General features: G+C 42.2%; 1 protein-coding gene across 1 annotated transcript; it reads right to left on the reverse strand.

The window, feature by feature from the left end:
• Positions 1-1,978: 1,978 nt before the first annotated feature.
• On the reverse strand, positions 1,979-16,657 carry guca1d (guanylate cyclase activator 1d). Its single transcript, XM_030069185.1, has 4 exons — positions 16,132-16,657; positions 12,240-12,389; positions 8,559-8,646; positions 1,979-6,511 (listed from the first exon to the last, which is right to left on the reverse strand). Exons 1-4 carry the CDS (start codon positions 16,324-16,326, stop codon positions 6,390-6,392), a joined length of 555 nt encoding a protein of 184 aa, XP_029925045.1. The 5' UTR covers positions 16,327-16,657; the 3' UTR covers positions 1,979-6,389.
• Between the last annotated feature and the right edge of the window lie 1,508 nt (positions 16,658-18,165).

The following is an 18,165-nucleotide window of genomic DNA, read 5'->3' on the forward strand; positions in this document are numbered from 1 at the left end:
AAACCCTTCAAATCCATACCTGTTTTTCCAGTTTCCTTTCTGAAAAAAATGTTTGCATTCCTCTCAGGAGCCAGACTTCAGAATGTAAGGGCTGATCGCTGTGATTTCACCAGTTGTTTTAACGTCACTAGCACATGTTTACTGTTTTTTTTTTTTTGTTGTTTGTTTGTTTTTTAAGGTTATTTTTTGGTTAGTTTGATGGTGAAGTGAAACAGAGCCATCATCTTTACTGTATTTTCTATTTTCTGAAATAAAATAATAATTTTGATTTTTCTTTTTTTTGCTGTGACTGAGTTCATGCTCCAATCTTTACCTCCCAAAAAATCCCAAAAAGTAGCCAATCGCATTTATTCAAATTACTGTAATTAAGCAGCTTTTTTCTGTATGTGTACTTTTTAAAATATTTTTAAAAAGTTAGTAATTATTACTAGTAGTAAGTACATTTTGGCTTAAGTATTTTACTTTGATGCATTTTAAGTCACATCCACTACAGAGGCCAGATCCTGCCTGCACTCTGGAAGCTACTTCATGCTCTCGTCCTGGTAAAGATTTCATCGTGTCTAACAAGTTATTTATAAAAAAAGTAGCTCAGCAACTTTTACTGTGGTAGACTTTAAATGAGTCACTTTTTACTTTTCATTAAGTAGATTTTTACAGTAGTATTCTTAATTGTACTTGAGTAGCAATTTCTAAAAGTCTTTACCGCTGCAAAAAACCAAGAGCATCACATGGAAATGTGAACCTGAGATCACGTGAACCCTCAGTACCGGCACTTTGCCATGACTGGATCAGAAATGACTCGTATTAGATTCAGTGTATTTTTCAATAATTTAAGCGGATTATTTTGATCTGTTTTGCTAAACTTTATTTAGATCTGGGTAATATATAGATTATTTTATCATTATCATGACGAGAGCACAGATATCGTCTGGGATTATGGATATCACTGTACGGTGGTGTTGCATCACTGATGTGTTTTCTTGGTTCTAACGGCTGCGTTACGGTGAAGGGATGCGATTTTCTGTCGTAGCTGTTCTATTGTTTGCCTTTACCCACTTAGTCATGATATACGTATTATTGATGATTATTTATCAAAAATATCATTGCGTAAATATTTTGTGAATGCACCAACAGTCATCCCAACAATATTGTCATATTAATATCAAGGTATTTGGTCAAAAATATTGTGATATTTGACTTTGTTCATATCACCCAGCCCTAGAAACACACATATTCAGTGTGCACAACAGTGATTTATAATTTAAAATATTTATCTCACACATTTAAAGTGTATTTAACTAGTTGGTTGACAGGTTTACAGGTTTAATCAAACCAGCAGCCCTCCTCCTGTACTCAATACTAAACTGCAGCCTGTGGCAATAAACATTTAGTGTTATGCCATCGTTATCAATTTAGTGTCATGAAAGAGTTCCAGCAGTAAAAAGATTTGTACAGTGTTGCTGTGATGCTAAATTGATGACAGAGGCATAACACTGAACATTTGATATGATATGATGTAATATTGTGTGTAGAATAGTCTTCATTAATGGTCACGCTGCTGATATTTGCATTGTGCTCAGCAGTAAACAGACTTTATACTCAATAAGGATCAAATATTCTCATCAGGTTCCACAGGAAGTGCATTGTTTTTGACCCACTTACGGAAACTTGGGGTAGTGATAAAAAAAACATCCATTTTCTTAAAAAGTAAAAATTTTGAGTGGGATTGTAGCAAAAACAAGATTTTTGAGGAATAACTACAACATGAAAAGATGAGATATTTTCATTTCAAAGATATTGCAAAAACACAACCAACATAACCCATTTCAGGGTTAAACTTGATACTACTATTACTAATGATAAGTGTAATAATAAATATGTATTATTTTTCACATTAGAAGTGGTAAGAATGTCTTCATAGATTCAGATTATTATTATTATTATTAGTCCAGCACCAGTTTAAATAAAAGACAGATTGTTTGCTTAAAAACTTTATTAGTAAGGCAACACAAAGCATGATTGGTTCCAGTCAGCGTCCAGGCGGTCGGTTCCCTCGGTTCTTTGCAGAACCGTCTCCGCTGACAGAAACCTCACATCAAACCAGTCGGTGTCGCTTTCTTCCCTCGACTACAAACAGATTCAGGTTGGACAATCAACAAATCTGAAAGCACATTTTTCTTAAAAAAACAACAACAACAACATCTGCTCAGTATCATTATGTACATTTTCAAACATTGCCTTCCATCCAGCTGATCCTCTCACACACATTCTTGCTTCACTTGTATAAAAATATTAAAAACATTCAAGTCGCCGACAGCGTCCGGTACATTCCCTTGTGGCCTTACAGGTTTAGAAATCAGAGCGACGGTCACTGAGCAACAGCTAACACTGTAAACAAGAAAGTGTGTGATCAGAGTCACTAAAGTGTTTCCTACTTGGTGTCCTTACGCTAGTTTAGGAACGTTGTTGGATGAAAACCTTAAAGCCAAACATCCCAGAAGAACGGGGGGAAATCTCAAAGATGACGAGGCGTTTTCTGAATGAGCCTGACTGTCGAGAAAGTGAGTCGGCACGTTTTAAGAAAGACACAATCCCTCAAGTTAGATTAAACCGAACAAGAACCGGCAGAGTTTCAAGGTTTTCAGGCACCAACACAAATGTTTGGTTTCTACAGAAAATTCTGGACCCATGAATTAAATTTCTCAGCGCGTGACCTGAAGTTTGAATCTGAGCTTTTCCAGAGAAAAATGATGCAAACCAGTGAGTAGCGCAGAAAAACACTATTCTAAAAAACTGAGTTATTTATTTATCTTATTTCCTTTGAATTATTAGATTTTGTATTTTGAATGTGTGAAGTTTCCCTTTAGGAACAAACAGTCCTGCATGTCCTTTTGCAGAATGAATGTCAGCATGATGATTTCATGAAGGTGAAGCTTTGTTTTTCCCAGAGTGTCATGACTCAAACAATTAAAACGTCAAGATGTTAGTTAGTCCTCACAGAAGTTGCTCTGGAGATTTTCTATCTGGAGTGTGTCGCTAAAACTCCCAGAATTATGAAATGAAGAAAACTAGTTTGTGCACCAGGAAAACAACAAACGAGTACAGAAGGAAAGATAGAACTAGACTTTAAAAAAAAAACAAAAAGAGAGAGAGAGAGACAAAAAAGTACTTGAGTTGGAAACCGGAATACATGACGGGGATCGTATATCGCTTTGAACCATGTGTAATCTGGAGCGATTATGTGAAGTCCGCTCTGATCGGGAGAAATCTGAAAACTTATCTTTATTGTTCCATTTAGCCCTTCCCTCCACAGTAAATCAGCGTTTCTGTCCAATGGAAATGGAGCTTTTGGAAAACGCTCTCCCAGGTGGACGAATGTGAATGTTGGTTTGTCGAAGAAGCGAAAACAAAAATGAAAATGTCTGTGATGTCGGACTGTCGTGTGATCGTGCTGGAGCCAACATCCTCGCTTTGCTGTGGGTTGAGCTGCATGTTTGTTGGCAGGTTTTGCTCGTCCTCCATCATTAGGTTACCTTTACCACCTGAAACAGCCTACGTGTTGCCTTCAGCATCGTCACGTAAACTCCAGCACTGCACAGAAGGCTGCCCAGAACAGACAGTAGGTCCATCATTTTTCACTAAGATAACACTAACGTGACCGAACCCCACCTGAACCTGAACATAATGTCTAAATTTGTGTCCACACTCTGGTGCGGATGGCCAACTTCTCCGAAACTGTGAAAACTCCAGTTGGACGGAGCAGCGTTTTCGGGTTTCTCTGTGTGGACCCGTCACTTCAAATGTTTTAGGCAAATCAAATCAGTGCACCCGCACCTTTTATGGAACCAACTGTTAAAGGATTTGGCCAAGTTTCTGATCTAATTTCTCTGTAACTTTTAAGTCCCTTCAGGTCAAAAAATTTCTTGCACCATTTTTACACCGTGACTGAGCTCTTACATAACTGTAAACTGACCTGCACTGGTTAACTTATTTTTTTTCCAGCGTTAACCCCCCCACAAAAAAAAAAACAAGGTGAGGTTTTCACGATTTCTCTGTGTTCATTTAACAGTGATGTTTCCCCGCCGCTGTTAGTAGCTGTAGCAGCAGTAGAAAGTAGTACCAAGACAGGGACTGACATGGAGCAAGAACAAAAAAAAAATTACCCGCCCATTATCGGGACGGGGATTCGGCGTGGCCTTGATCGATCTGATTGGACCGCTGCCAGAGGTCGGGGAAACTCCATCAGCCCTCACAAGAACATCGGCCACTAAAATGGCCCAATCCCTCATGAGGATTTGGGTTTGTGCCGGGTTACATAAGCGGCTGGTGCCGTGAAGGCAGGTGACACATATTCTAGATAAACGGAACTGAGGAGATTTCTTGAGTGTCGCCACCTTTTTGATTACATTCAGAGATCTGCTTGTACTGTTACAGTCACACAGGTATTTCAGGCATCTGCTGCTCCTGTTATGGTGAGTTATTTATGTTGTGGAGTCTTTATCAAGACAAGATGAAAAAAACTAGCTGCATATACATTTGTTAATGTACTTTCATGGATTTCTGGAGTAATGCTGTTTTTCTAATTACATTTGAAAACTAGTATTACTCAAGGTTTTCAAACATTCACTGTGACAGTGAATCATTCTGTGCTCGAGTCTTGACGGAGCCGTTGTTCTTGCTCTGATTTGAGTGAAGTTTGATTGCAGCAGCAGCGGCGCCTCTTGGTCTTCCTGCTCCATCCTCAGGCAGCTGAGCCTTTCCTAAAAAAGCTCCCACGTGGTGCTGCTGTAAATCTGCTCGGTTACAGCTCAGTCCCTGAACCTTTTACAGCATTAAGAGGATCAGCGGGCGTCAGAACGAGGACGATGTCGGATGATCAGAGGTTTGACTCCTGGCATGCTCTGCTCACACAGCAAGAAAACTGACCGGTTCCACCGCCCTGGCCCTGCGGCGGACGCTCACAGCGGCCAGGTGTTCCAGAGTCTGACAGGCTCAGGGGCTGACAACAGGCCAGCAAGGGCTGTTCAGGTATAATACTGCTAAGGTCATGTTGGGACCCGACAAACCTACCTGTAACTTCTACTCTGTGGCCAAAAGTGTGAACACCTGAACACCACACCCACATCCACACAGGAAATTAGTGTTTTGGGCTCAGCCTTTTAATTCCAGTGAAGGGAGATCTTAATGCACACACAGACTTTCTGAACTGTGCGCTTCCAACTTTGTGGCAGCAGTTTCTTTGGGTCCTTTTCTGAAATGCTGACACAGATCCAGACCTGAACCCACTGGAAACCTGTGGGATGGACTGGGATGCGATGCTGCTTTTGCCCTTTGAACAGATCTTTTACTTGAAGAGGAAACTCCTCCTGTCTGATCAGTGTTAAAGGTCCATCTCAGTGATTCTGCATGTTCAGTTCAACATCTCCAAAATGTTCCTGCTGATCTTCTCCCAAAGTGAGCCGTTGTTATTTTAGAGCTGCCAGATCATTTCCTCTCCCTTTTCTCCAGACGTTGGTTTCCATTCATTCCACTACGATATGAAAATGAACTTTCAGAGACTTCAGACACCAGTATTCCATCACCGAAATTAAGTCCAGGCCAAAGACTGAAAATCACTGGGATGGTCCTTTAACCATTTCTGAGACTCAGATCTGACTGTGCATTTTTCCAGAGTGTGCAAAGGTCACATGAATTAGGAAGCTGGAATCAGTTTTCCTCTTTAAATCGAGGACACAAGACGGCCACAAACTCCTGGCCCTCACGAGGAGGCCGAGCTATGAGGCAGTCAGGTCTGTTCCTTCCAGTGGATTAAAATTGTTTTATTATTTTGTTAGCCTGCCATGTTGATCGCTACCTAATCTACTGTCTCTGCTCCCGACAATCAGTGAGAATTAAAATCTTTGTGAAAGGTTTCCAGAAGTGACCTTGACACTAGGGATTTCTCTGAACGCTACGAGCACCCGGGTGGCTTACAGGTGAATGTGGACGCGGAGAACGGCATCATCAGCGTTACCTCTCCAAGTTCTCTGATTTATTTGCCAGAAATCCCTTCCACTTTCGGCTTGATAGCGGCAGAGGGATGGAGGGCCCAGAGCGCCGCAGCTGTGTCTGCAGATGGTTGGACATTGGACAGCTGATCAAAAGTCCAACTCAAAAGTTGACGTTTTGCTTTTGGCCTCGGTTTCCTCAACTTGCCGTCCTCATCTTCACAAAGACTCTTGGAGCAGAACCATCTCTGTCGCCCCGCCCCCCAGCATCATCAACACCAGGTTTCTCTGGTATAAAAGGGGGATATTGCGAGAGTGATAACACGTCTTTTCACTTTTTTGGGGGGAGGAAGGGCCTGCTTTAAGTCTGTTGTCTTCCCTGGTGCACCGGACCCCCGGGCTCTACTGCCGGCCCTCCACGATGATGATCAGGACGGGCGTCAGGTCCATCAGGTTCTTCAGCATTTCCATGATGTCGTCGTGGTCCTTCGCTCCTTCGATGAACTCCTCCAGGGTCATCTCACCTGAGGGGTCAAAGGTCGGAGAGGGTTGTTAGTGTCAAAGCTATGCTACTCCTGACCTGAACCAGAGATTGTCCTGTTCCTCAGCAACATGATCTCAGGTTTCTCCTCCCTACAAAAAAGCCTCAGGAGTTTTACGATTGGGAGAACTTGCAACAGTCATTTATGCACGCAGATTTTAAGCTTGTAGAACTTGAGACATCTGAAAATTTTAAAGGTCCAGAGGAGTTAGAGCTGGCTAGTTCAGACTAGGACTGGGTGATATGGACAAAATCAGATACCACGATATGATATGTTTGACTAAATACCTCTATCGATATTGTGATGATATGATTGATAAATAGATAGATAGATAGATACTTTATTCATCCCGAAGGAAATTCGCAGTTTTTCAGCAGTATCCACAGATTACAGATTAAATAAATAAAAAATAAAGAATAAGATCTAAGTACAACCCAGTGTGCAAAAAGCAATGTGCAAAAAAACGTGTGCATAGGTGTATAAAATGTGCATAGATGTAGGATATTGACTGTTGGTGCTTCCATGACATATTAACATCAAGAGACTTTTGCTAAACAATAATCAATAATGTGGATATTATGACCAAGTAGGTAAATAATAATAATTAAACAGCTTCAACAGTCTATAAAGTTCAGAGAATTGCATTCATTTACTGTAATTTAGGTTATTTCTGCTGTTTAAACTGTTCATATTTCTATTTTTTATATATTCCTCGTTTATAGTGTATATATTGCTTGCTGCTATTTATCATCTGTTTATACTGTGAATTTGGACATTGCCCACATCTATGCACATTGTATACATCTATGCACATTGGTTTTTATTGTTTTTTTGCACATTGTTTTTTTGCACATTGGGTAATTAGATCTTTAGATCTCGAGGGTCATCTTTTATTCTTTATTTTTGATTTACTTATTCTTTATTTTTGATTTACTTAATCTTGTACTCTGTGGATACTGCTGAAAACTGTGAATTTCCTTCGGGATGAATAAAGTATCTATCTATCTATCTAATGCAGCTTGTAAAACCAGGAAAAGACACTTCTGCCATATCACAAAATTACAGTATCTGAAATCCCAGATGATTTCTAATTTCATATCACCTGATTGATATTATATCACTGCATCACCCAGCGCTAATTCAGTTTGATTAGCGTTGGGAAGACTGCTGCCTTTCTAAAGGGGACACTTCACCCATAATGCATCATTTTTCTATCAAGTCCTCACCATGTTTTGCAGTTAAAGTCCCACTCCACTCAAATGTGTTTTTCTCTTGTTTAAACTGTGAGCTCGACTCTGCTGACTGTATCTGCTCCCAGTGTTTTCACACTCCTCTGCTGCAGGCGGAGGTGTGTGTGATATTCAGATGAACCCTGAGTCACAAATCCCAGAGCCAATCAGCCGCCAGCTGACAGGGCGCTGCTTTGCATATCATTAGCAGCAGCTCTGCTGGTTTTATTTTCCAAAAAAACAACAAAACCAACAGGAAACGGCTGCTTTACATCAACTTTATTAATGGAACTAAGAGATTCACTGAAATGCTCTGGTTACGAGCCGGTGTGCCAGCAGGCAGTGGGGGGGCGGGGTCTCATTTGCATATTCATAGATCTGTATATCTTTAATGAGGGCAAGATTTGGAGTTACATTTAAGGCACTAAGGGATTTTTTCATGAAAAAAAAAACAAAAAAACTTGGTGAACAGAGATTATTTTAGGGGCTTTATAAGCAATGGGAGGGAACTTTAAATTTGCTGCAGCCTCTACTGTGCCTAACAAGTGGGATTATCTCTGTTTGCAGAAAAACTAGATTTGAACACTGGAGAGGAGACTGAAGGACTTGATGAAATGGACATGTTTACAGCGTGGCAGTGGCAGACGTATTAGCTCTGGCTGCAGGATCGACAGTAGTCGTACAAATCATCGTCATCATCATCATCGTCATCATCGTAATCATCATCATCATCATCATCATCATCATCGTCACTGTCTGTCTGAGATGGAGCTGCAGCTCGCTGGCTGACGGTTTCTCACCTTCTCCCTTCACGTCGATCCTCTCAAATATGAGCGAGACGATTTCCTCCGGGTCGATGTCGCGGTTCCGTGTGATGTCCTGGATGGCCTACAGGGGGCAACACACACACACACACACACACAGTCTTTGAGCCAAGGAGAATTACCCTGCAGGTGGAACTGGACCTTTACTGAAACAGATGTGATTGGATTTGGGTTTTTATGTCTTAAAGTGATGGACTTCATTTTGTGTCTGTCCACTGATGCACTGCCTCCACAGGATCAGGCGTTTCCACGCTTCCCATTCACTGTCTATGTAAGCAGCTGTGCAATGCATTCCGGTAGTGTTGCGTTGCGTTTTGAGAGACGGGGCGTCACGTCAGCGTCTCCTCGTTTGCATAAAGTTGAGGTCTGCGCTACTTTATGCAACTCACCACCACTAGAAACTCCAGAGAAACTTTTAAACAGACCGTCATCGATCTGAAATGAAGGCAGATTCAGCAGCTGCAGGCTTTATTTCTGCCTCGAATGTCTTCAGAAATGCATTTCAGACTGACATGAGGTCAGCACTTCCTTGAATAAGAGCAACTCACTGTCTACGTGAGACCAACTATTTAATTCTAGCATTATTTTTCTCCTGTCATCTAAAGCTGCAGTGAGCTGTTCCTGACCACTAGAGGGCGCTGAGAGCTCCAACTCTGTCCTGTGTCCTGGCTCCCAGCAGATCTTTTATAACAAAACTGAAAATTCAGGTGGAAAACTGAGTGTTTTTTGGGGTTTCTCCGGAAATGAGGCTAAATTTTATTCTCCAGGCTCCTGTTGGATTAACGTGGATTATTTAGAATTTGAAAACGTGGTGAAGCTGCAGACTTTCAGCCACAAGTTTGAACGACCTTTTTCTGTGGCTGCAGTGCTGACTGCAGAAAACATCCATCTGAACACATCATGTTATCTCATGCTATCTCATGCTAAATCTGCCAGTAGAATGAGATAATCCCACTTGCTTCCAGTGCAGTTTCACTTTTTTTTTTTCTGGACACAAGTATGACTGTGTTGAGCCATGAGGATCCCAAAAATGACACTTCATTCAAGAAAATACCAGAAACGAGCTGATTTGTGTTTTAAACCAGTGGGATTATCTCATCCCACTGGCAGATTTTTTTTTTTTTTTTTTACCTCGTTGGAAGAAAATTAGATTTGCAGTCTGAAGATGACACTAAATAACTTTCTTTTCTTTTCTTTCTTTCTTTTTTTTTTTTTTTGTGCAGTGCTGACTGCAGAGGCACTCGTGCCACCAACATCTGCACTGCAAAAAGTCAAAATCTTACCAAGATTATTTGTCTTATTTCAAGTCAAAAATGTTTTATTTCTAGTCAAAATATCTCATTACACTTAAAATAAGACATGATCACCTCAGAAGAAACTTTTTAGACAATTTTCACTTATTTCAAGTGAAAATTCACTTGAAACAAGTGAAAATTTGCTTGAAACAAGAAACAAATTTTGCCAATGAAACAAGCAAATTTTCACTTGAAACAAGTGAAAATTGTCTAAAAACAAGTTACTTCTGAGGTGATCATGTCTTATTTTAAGTGTAATGAGATATTTTGACTAGGAATAAGACATTTTTGACTTGAAATAAGACAAATAATCTTGGTAAGATTTTGAGGTTTTGCAGTGTGGACGTGTTTCTCTGCAGAATGAGACGTTTCAGAGACGCTCTTAGTGACGCTGAAGAGGCGAGGAAGAGGAGGACGTTTCATAAGCCGAGAACACAGACGCCTGCCGAGTCTCCCATCCAGACTGTGTGCAGATCAGCTCCTCAGCTCCTCTGACGGAGAGCGGCTGCATCTCCTTAACATCACTGAGCCTTTAACAGGTGAGAACCGGTTCGGCTGAACCCTCAGGCCTTGTAACCTCGCAGCTCTTAGTCTGTGTGACTCGGGGGGAAATATTTAATTAGTTGGTAAGATCCTGGTGAACAGGGAAGTGGAGCAGCGACTCGGTGGAGTCCAGGCTCTTCAGCTGGACCTCGGTGCTTCTAATGTGTGTGTGACCTACATTCTGTGGGTCGAGATGTTTTCTGGGTCACATGCTGGTTTAGGGTGAGCTGCCACTTTAATAAACCCACTAACATAATTAGGTCACATGACTTAACAAAACTCCTGTTTAACATATTAACATAAATGGCTCTGCTGCTTGTGAATCAGGATGTAATTCATCACAAGTCTAAGGTTTTAATGTGAGTTCATTATTCATGGAAATGACTCTGGGCAGCGCAGCGATCTCAAAACGCACCGCGAGGTTATTCTAGTTCACTAAATGTAAACTAAAAACTAAAACTAGGTGTGAAAAAAAAAAAAAAAAAGCATTTTAATGAACTGAAATAAAACCAAAACCCACTCCGGAGACTGAAGTGACACTAAAGTGAACTGGAAACTAAAATAAAAAAAAAGCAAACTAATGAAAAATACAAAACTAATACAACTTTTCGGTCTTTCTCATCTTAAAGGTTCATTTTCTGTCCCCGTCTCTCCTCGGGGTCAGTAAAGTTTGTCGGTTCTCTCTCCACATCCGATGATGTAAAACACCTCTTCACCACTAGATGTCGCTCTACAGATTTATCCTTACCGATAACGCCAGTGAAAATGATAATAAAGATGCCGTTATGAAATGATGGTGCGCCTGGAGCTCGCTGTCGGCCCAGCGGGTCGTCCCACTTCCTGCCTCTGACTGAATGAGCTCATCCTGCAGATTAAGCAGCCTCTAATCTCAGCTCTAATCCAGCCTAGTTTTCTCTCAGCCTCAGTCGGGGTCGGGAGCAATTTTGTGTGCCGCCGCCTTGAAACTGGGCCGCAGAGGACGCCGCCGACGTAAAGGAAGGAGGCCCCGGAGCGTCCAGCAGGTCGGCCCGCCGCTCGACTTCCCCGGGAACGCTCCGGACGCATTATTGGCTTTGACGTTCCACGCTAACACTTTAGCATGCCCTCATTTGTGTGACACTAACTCCACGCTAACCCTTCAGCATACGATGATTTTGAGTTTAAAATATTAGCATGAAACGTGCTAGTACTAAGCACAGTGAATGCTAAAGTGTTGGCATGCAGCACCTGAGCGAGGGACCGACCAGGGACACTTGGATGATTTTAGTGTCATTAATTAACAGTTAATCCGCAGACCCATGCTCCTGAAACGAATCGTGCAAAGTGTTTTACTCCTCAACATAGGCGGTTCTAGGGGGTGGCAGGGGGTGGCAGCTGCCCCCCTAGAAAAATGCCTTGCCACCCTCGTTGCCACCCCAATTTCAGACAGTTTATTTATTTATTTTTTAATTGTGGCTGTTCGGAAACTCGCTGTTACGAGACTCAAATGTCCGAGTGCAAGTAAATGCAGCAAAAGATGACACTCCCACTATTTAAGGGGTTGATAAATAAATAAATAAATAAATATTTCTAATGCCACCTTTTGGTTTTCTATTCAATGCTTTACTCATGTACCACAATAATGGAATGTTTTTGAGTTAAAATATCCTCATTTGGGGGTTTTCCAAGCAAATATTGATATATGGGATCGTTTGGTATTAAATTAGCATATATATTTCTGCCACCCTCTTGCCACCCCATGAATATTTGTCTAGATCCGCCCCTGCTCCTCAACCATCATAATGATTTCTGTGATGTGATGTTGTGCTGCCATTTTTACCGAGAAGATGGTCTCCAGCTCCTCCTTGTCGATCTTGCCGTTCCCGTCCTGGTCGAAGAGTTTGAAGTACCACTTGAGTTTCTGGTTGATTTCTCCCTTCAGCATCAGACTGACGGCCGCGATGTACTCCACAAAGTCGATGTACCCGTCCTGCAGGCAGAGGAAGGGAAACTGTCAGCATGGTCATTCACATTGATGTAGAGCAGAGCTGTCCAGAGGGCAGCTCATCAAAAGGTTTTAAATTACGGGCCAAACAGCCGTTTGGAGCCCCGTCCCAGTGTCAGTCCAGTCCCACACACCAAGGCCCTCCAGCTGCAAAGCCAGAGCGGCGTCCAGCAGGCAGGCCTGAGGCTCTCCGTCCTCAAATCTAAATCCACAGCGTGGCCTCCATGCAGCGGCCGTCCCCACTGCAAAAAGTCAACATCTTACCAAGATTATTTGTCTTATTTCAAGTAAAAATGTCTTATTTCTAGTCAAAATATCTCATTACACTTAAAATAAGACATGATCACCTCAGAAGTCACTTGTTTTTAGACAATTTTCACTTGTTTCAACTTGTTTCAAGTGAAAATTTACTTGAAACAAGTGAAAATTTGCTTGAAACAAGAAACAAATTTTGCCAATGGAACAAGCAAATTTTTACTTGTTCACTTGTGTCACAAGTAAAAATTTGTCTTATTTTAAGTGTAATGAGATATTTTGACTAGAAATAAGACATTTTTACTTGAAATAAGACAAACTTTTTGCAGTGTACACTAATCAGAATCAGAACTCAGAATCCGTTATTGATCCCCGAGGGGAAATCGGTCAGCTGCATTTGAAGAAGTTCTCAAGCAAAAAAATTAAATTGTAAGAAAACAGAAAGTAATACAAAATTTAAAAACTTGTGCCTCACAGATTTTGAAAAGTATGTGCATTATGTGGTTTAAGTCTCAATATGTGCTTTAATCCTACAAAATATTACAATAAAGACAGAAATAAGAACTTGAGTAAAAAAGTGCATAAACCTCATATCCACAGGGATATCACACTGCTGAACTGTCCTACAGGTATAAATGACTTGACAGTGAAATGGATAAATCAGCAGTTTAGTCGTGTGCAGTGATGCAGGCGACTGACGGCCACAGGAAGGATGGAAGATGAAAGTTTTCTCTGACTTTTGTGTGAATTTAAGGTGTTTTGATGTCACGTCATGCAAATTTCTGATGCAGAATTCAGGCTTTAGATGACATTTGTGAAATAGTCACTTCATGTTTCAGGAATGGGTTTTAAAGCTCGCCACAGAGGCTCTCAGATAAAAAAAAAAAACTCAGATGTGAAGCTCCTCTATGAGCCCAGCACCCCGCACTAAAAACAGCCCTGAGATCTGCTGATCTGACCGGGCGGCAGGCCAGGGAAATCCTGAGGGGGAGGGGTAGGAGGAGGGGGAGGGGGAGGGCTCGACCTGCTGAGCCTCTGAGGGTCGACAGGTAGAACCAGGACAGGTAGAAGCAGGACGCACAGCTCTGTGATGAATGTATGTCAGCGCAGAGAGACGCAGCAGGTCAGGGAAGGTCACAGACATTTTCTTTTTCTTTTTTCTTTCTTTTTTGTCTTTAGCTTCTGAAAAGCTGATGCATGTTGTGGAGACACACACACACACACACACACACACACACACACACACACACACACACACACACACACTCCTCACGGTTAAAGATGAGCAGATCTGATCTGTTTCTTGTGCTGCCGGCGAGCCGATCACTGTTGTCATATCAGTTTGGATCTACAGGATTGTTGGATTTCTGCTCAGAGTGTCTGATGAACTTGACACACACACACACATACACACACACACACACACACACACACACACACACACACAGAGCAGAAATCCCCTTACACCACTATAAACACACAGCTCAATGGCGGGATAATAGCTCGGCATGTAAGTCCTCTAAGCCAATTAGACAGCGAGCCAGCGGAGCATCTCTGAGCTCGAGGCCTCGGCCATGTCGGCTGCACCCAACACCAAACTGACCAGATCAATAAACCTAAATACACCAAACTGACCAGATCAATAAACCTAAATACACCAAACTGACCAGATCAATAAACCTAAATACACCAAACTGACCAGATCAATAAACCTAAATACACCAAACTGACCACATCAATAAACCTAAATACACCAAACTGACCGGATCAATAAACCTAAATACACCAAACTGACCGGATCAATAAACCTAAATACACCAAACTGACCGGATCAATAAATCTAAATACACCAAACTGACCAGATCAATAAACCTAAATACACCAAACTGACCAGATCAATAAACCTAAATACACCAAACTGACCAGATCAATAAATCTAAATACACCAAACTGACCAGATCAATAAACCTAAATACACCAAACTGACCAGATCAATAAACCTAAATACACCAAACTGACCAGATCAATAAATCTAAATACACCAAACTGACCAGATCAATAAACCTAAATACACCAAACTGACCAGATCAATAAATCTAAATACACCAAACTGATCAGATCAGAGCGATCAGAGTGTGTATTTGTGTATTTGTGTGTTTGTGTGTTTGTGTGTTTGTGTGTTTGTGTGTTTGTGTATTTGCACATGGAGTCTTCCATTTTACTGAAAATTAATTGATGATAATTTTCTTTATTTTGAGTATCAATGAATGTTTTTAGTCATTCTGCTGTCCGAGGTCAGTTTGATCAGCTTCCCATCAGACTTGATTTTTCACACTTTTACACTTATTACAAAAAAAAAAAAAAAAAAAAGAAAGAAAAAGAATCTGATAGTTTAATCAGCTGAGGATAATCGTGCGCTGCAGCCCTGCGCTCTCTGATCCTGGACCAGCACAGCTTCCCCGGCATCTTCCAGGTTCCTGTTTAAATCTCCTGCAGCTTTAGCCTCTGACAGGACACAGAAAGCAAAGCTGCTGCATCTGAACCTGCAGCAACGTGTCATCCAGAAAAGCTTCTCTGAAAAATCTGAGAAATGTCTGCTAACTGGATAAAAACTGGAAAAACAGCGAGAAGTGTGCAGAAAGTCAGTGTGTGTGTGTGTGTGTGTGTGTGTTCTGTACATCCAGTGATTAGTGATCAGACAATGCGCCGTAAATCAATATAAATTCATGTGTAACTTGTGAGTCATGATATCAGCCTCATTCATGCAAAACTCTGTTTCACAAGCTCTCCATCCGATATCGACGATGATATTATAGATGTGTGTTATTTTATCTGACCTTTGGAATGACATTTATAAAGGATCTGTGACTCAAAGATGGACAAAATTCTTCTATCTCTGCAAAAATAAATTTCCATCTTAGCAAGTCACTCTCATCTTCACTTCAAATCTTGTTTTTTTCCCCCCTTCAAACAAGACAAAAACAAAGAAATACATAATTCCACCAGTGGGATGATGAGATAATCCCACTTGTTTCCAGTTGCAGTTTCACTTTTTTTTTTTGTCTGGGAAAAAGTATAAATGTGTTGAAACGAGGCAGATCAGCCACTAGGATCAAGGAAATGATACTTGAAGTGTTGGAAACAAGTGGGATTATTTCATCCCACTGGCAGATTAAATGCCTTGTTTGAAGAAAAATGAGATTTGAACAGTGAAGAGCGAGACTGCGCTGCAAAAATCTCCATCCTCACTCATCATTCAGGCTCGTCTTCAGAGCTCAGATCTGAGTTTCTCCCATCGAGGTCGAGAAGAAGTGGGACGATCTGTGAAGGACTTGTGAGGTTATATCGAATCGTATCAGGACCTTAAAAACATCGTCCCATCACAAAACGGAAATAAACCATGAAATGCTCTTTAAAAGTGTGTGTGTGTGTGTGTGTGTGTGTGTGTGTGTGTGTGTGTGTCCACGCGCACCCCGTCCATGTCGAAGGTGAAGAAGACTTGGTCCACGTAGCTGTTGGCGTTCTCGTTCATGCCCTTCAGCCCGAGGATCTGCTTGAGCTCGAACAGCGTGATGAGGCCCGACGGCGACTCGCGCATGAACTTGTTGTACCAGTGGTGCATGTCCTCGGCCAGGATGTCGTCCAGGTTCGAGCCGTGGTTTCCCATGATGCCTTCTGTCGGGACGCGGCGGTCTGAGCGGGAACCCGAAGAAACAACAAAGCCTGAAGGAGAGGAAGGCGAGACGAAGGCGGAGGGTCGCCGTCGGGAGGTGATGAAGACGACTGCTGGGCTTCTTCAACGCAGAGGCGCTTGAAGAAGCCCAGGACGGAGGAAACGCTGAAGGGGAGGCGCGGCGGGTCCTCCTCGGCACGCCGCAGGGAGGACGAAGGGCAAGAGGAAGAGGAAGCGTCGGCGTAGAAAAGCTCCGTAGACGAAGCAGCAGCACCCGGAGCCGGCCGTGGTCCAGCCTGCAGCGACTGAGGCAGAGAGCAGCGCTCAGGAGCCTCTAAACCTCTTAATTCCTGCAGGACGCATGAAGGAAACACCAAAATAAACCCAGCTAATCAGATAACGAAGCACTGCTGCGGCTTTTCTGCGGCGCGGCGCCGGGCCAAGAGGCTTTCACACGCAAACCGGAGTGAGGAGGCAGCAGGTTGGTTATATAAGCGACTCTGCCCCGGTTTGGACGGGGAGGTTTCCCTCCATCAGACGGACGGCGAGGTCCCGTCTGACTTCAGCCCACGGCGCCGACACGCCGCCGGCATGGCCGATTCATCAGACGTGTTAGTGCCGACGTATGAAAGAAATCATGGAGGCGGGGCAGGGGGTTAATATTCTGAGAAAAAAAACTTGGATATTCTCTGAGATTAAAGTGGTAAATTTATGAGAAAAAAACTTTCCACCTCCTCTGTGTCGGCTCTGCATGTGCTGCCCCCTGCTGGCCGTGTCTCAGGCCTGCAGCTGATCCCCTCAGCAAGTTAAGTTTAACTCTTTTAACTTAACTTAACTTTTTTATACGCACATTTTATCAATATATTTATTATCCATTATCACTGTGTGCTTTTATGTATTTTCACTTCTGTGTCCCATGATTTTGTGTTTGTGTTGTTTTTCTCTCCATTGTCATGTATTTCTTTTTCCTTGCTGCTGCTTGTGACATTTTAAATTTCCCCTTGGGGATTAATAAAGTAATCTATCTATCTATCTATCTATCTATCTATCTATCTATCTATTCTACTCTGACATCTCACATCTAATTAGCTAATATTAACGTTAGCCTGAGATACGTAATGACAGTGGTTCTCAAATGGTGGTCTGCGTACCCCTGGTGGTGTGTTGGAGTATTGCGGGGGTCTTTCTAAAAAAAAAAAAAAAAAAAAAAAAAAAAAAAAACACTGCCTAATTAGCACTTGTCAGATATCTATATTATCATGTTAAAATGACAAAAAAAAATTTGAAATGCAACAAACGCATGATTTGTCCGCTCAAAACTTATTAGCGTTTTGGAAAATGCCTTTTCAGTTTTTTAATCTGTTAAAATTTAAAAAGTTAACTATCTCTGTCTGTGTGGTCGTTGTTGTCCACACAGTGAATTCCTTAGTTTGCCCGCCGGGCGTCCTGCATGCTGATTGGTTCCCTGAAGGCGAAGGTGAAGGCCAGATGCTAATCAGATAAACAGGGAGAGGCTGCCAGCGGTTTGGATGGACTGGAGAAGCTTCTGGCTTTGATCAGGAGGTCAGCGAGAGCGGCTGGCACTGAGGACTGGAACAGGTCTGGAGCCAGAACAGGATGTGATGTAAGTTTCAGGGTGACTCCTGCGTCCATTCCACATTTAGCAGTTCCTGGGAGAGAGGAAAGTCTAAAGCCTCGCGTACGCCTCCTTTACACCCGGAAATGAACAAACATGGTGGCGGTGGAGGAGGTCGTAATAATGGAGCTGCTACAGATGCCCCTTTTCCACCAAAAAGCACCTGGTGCTGGTTCGGTGCTGGTTCTAGAGCCGGT

This window comes from Myripristis murdjan, chromosome 14 (assembly GCF_902150065.1).
Source record: "Myripristis murdjan chromosome 14, fMyrMur1.1, whole genome shotgun sequence".
Classification (NCBI taxonomy): Eukaryota; Metazoa; Chordata; class Actinopteri; order Holocentriformes; family Holocentridae; genus Myripristis; species Myripristis murdjan.

Bases quoted from the DNA above. Each gene is read 5' to 3' on its own strand.
- guca1d (XM_030069185.1), bottom strand. From the start codon at position 16,326: ATGGGAAACCACGGCTCGAACCTGGACGACATCCTGGCCGAGGACATG. The intron at 12,390-16,131 runs GTGCGCGTGGAC...CTCTGCCTGCAG, and splicing joins TCACCTTCGACATGGACGGG to GACGGGTACATCGACTTTGT. The intron at 8,647-12,239 runs GTAAAAATGGCA...TGCCCCCTGTAG, and splicing joins AGCTGGAGACCATCTTCTCG to GCCATCCAGGACATCACACG.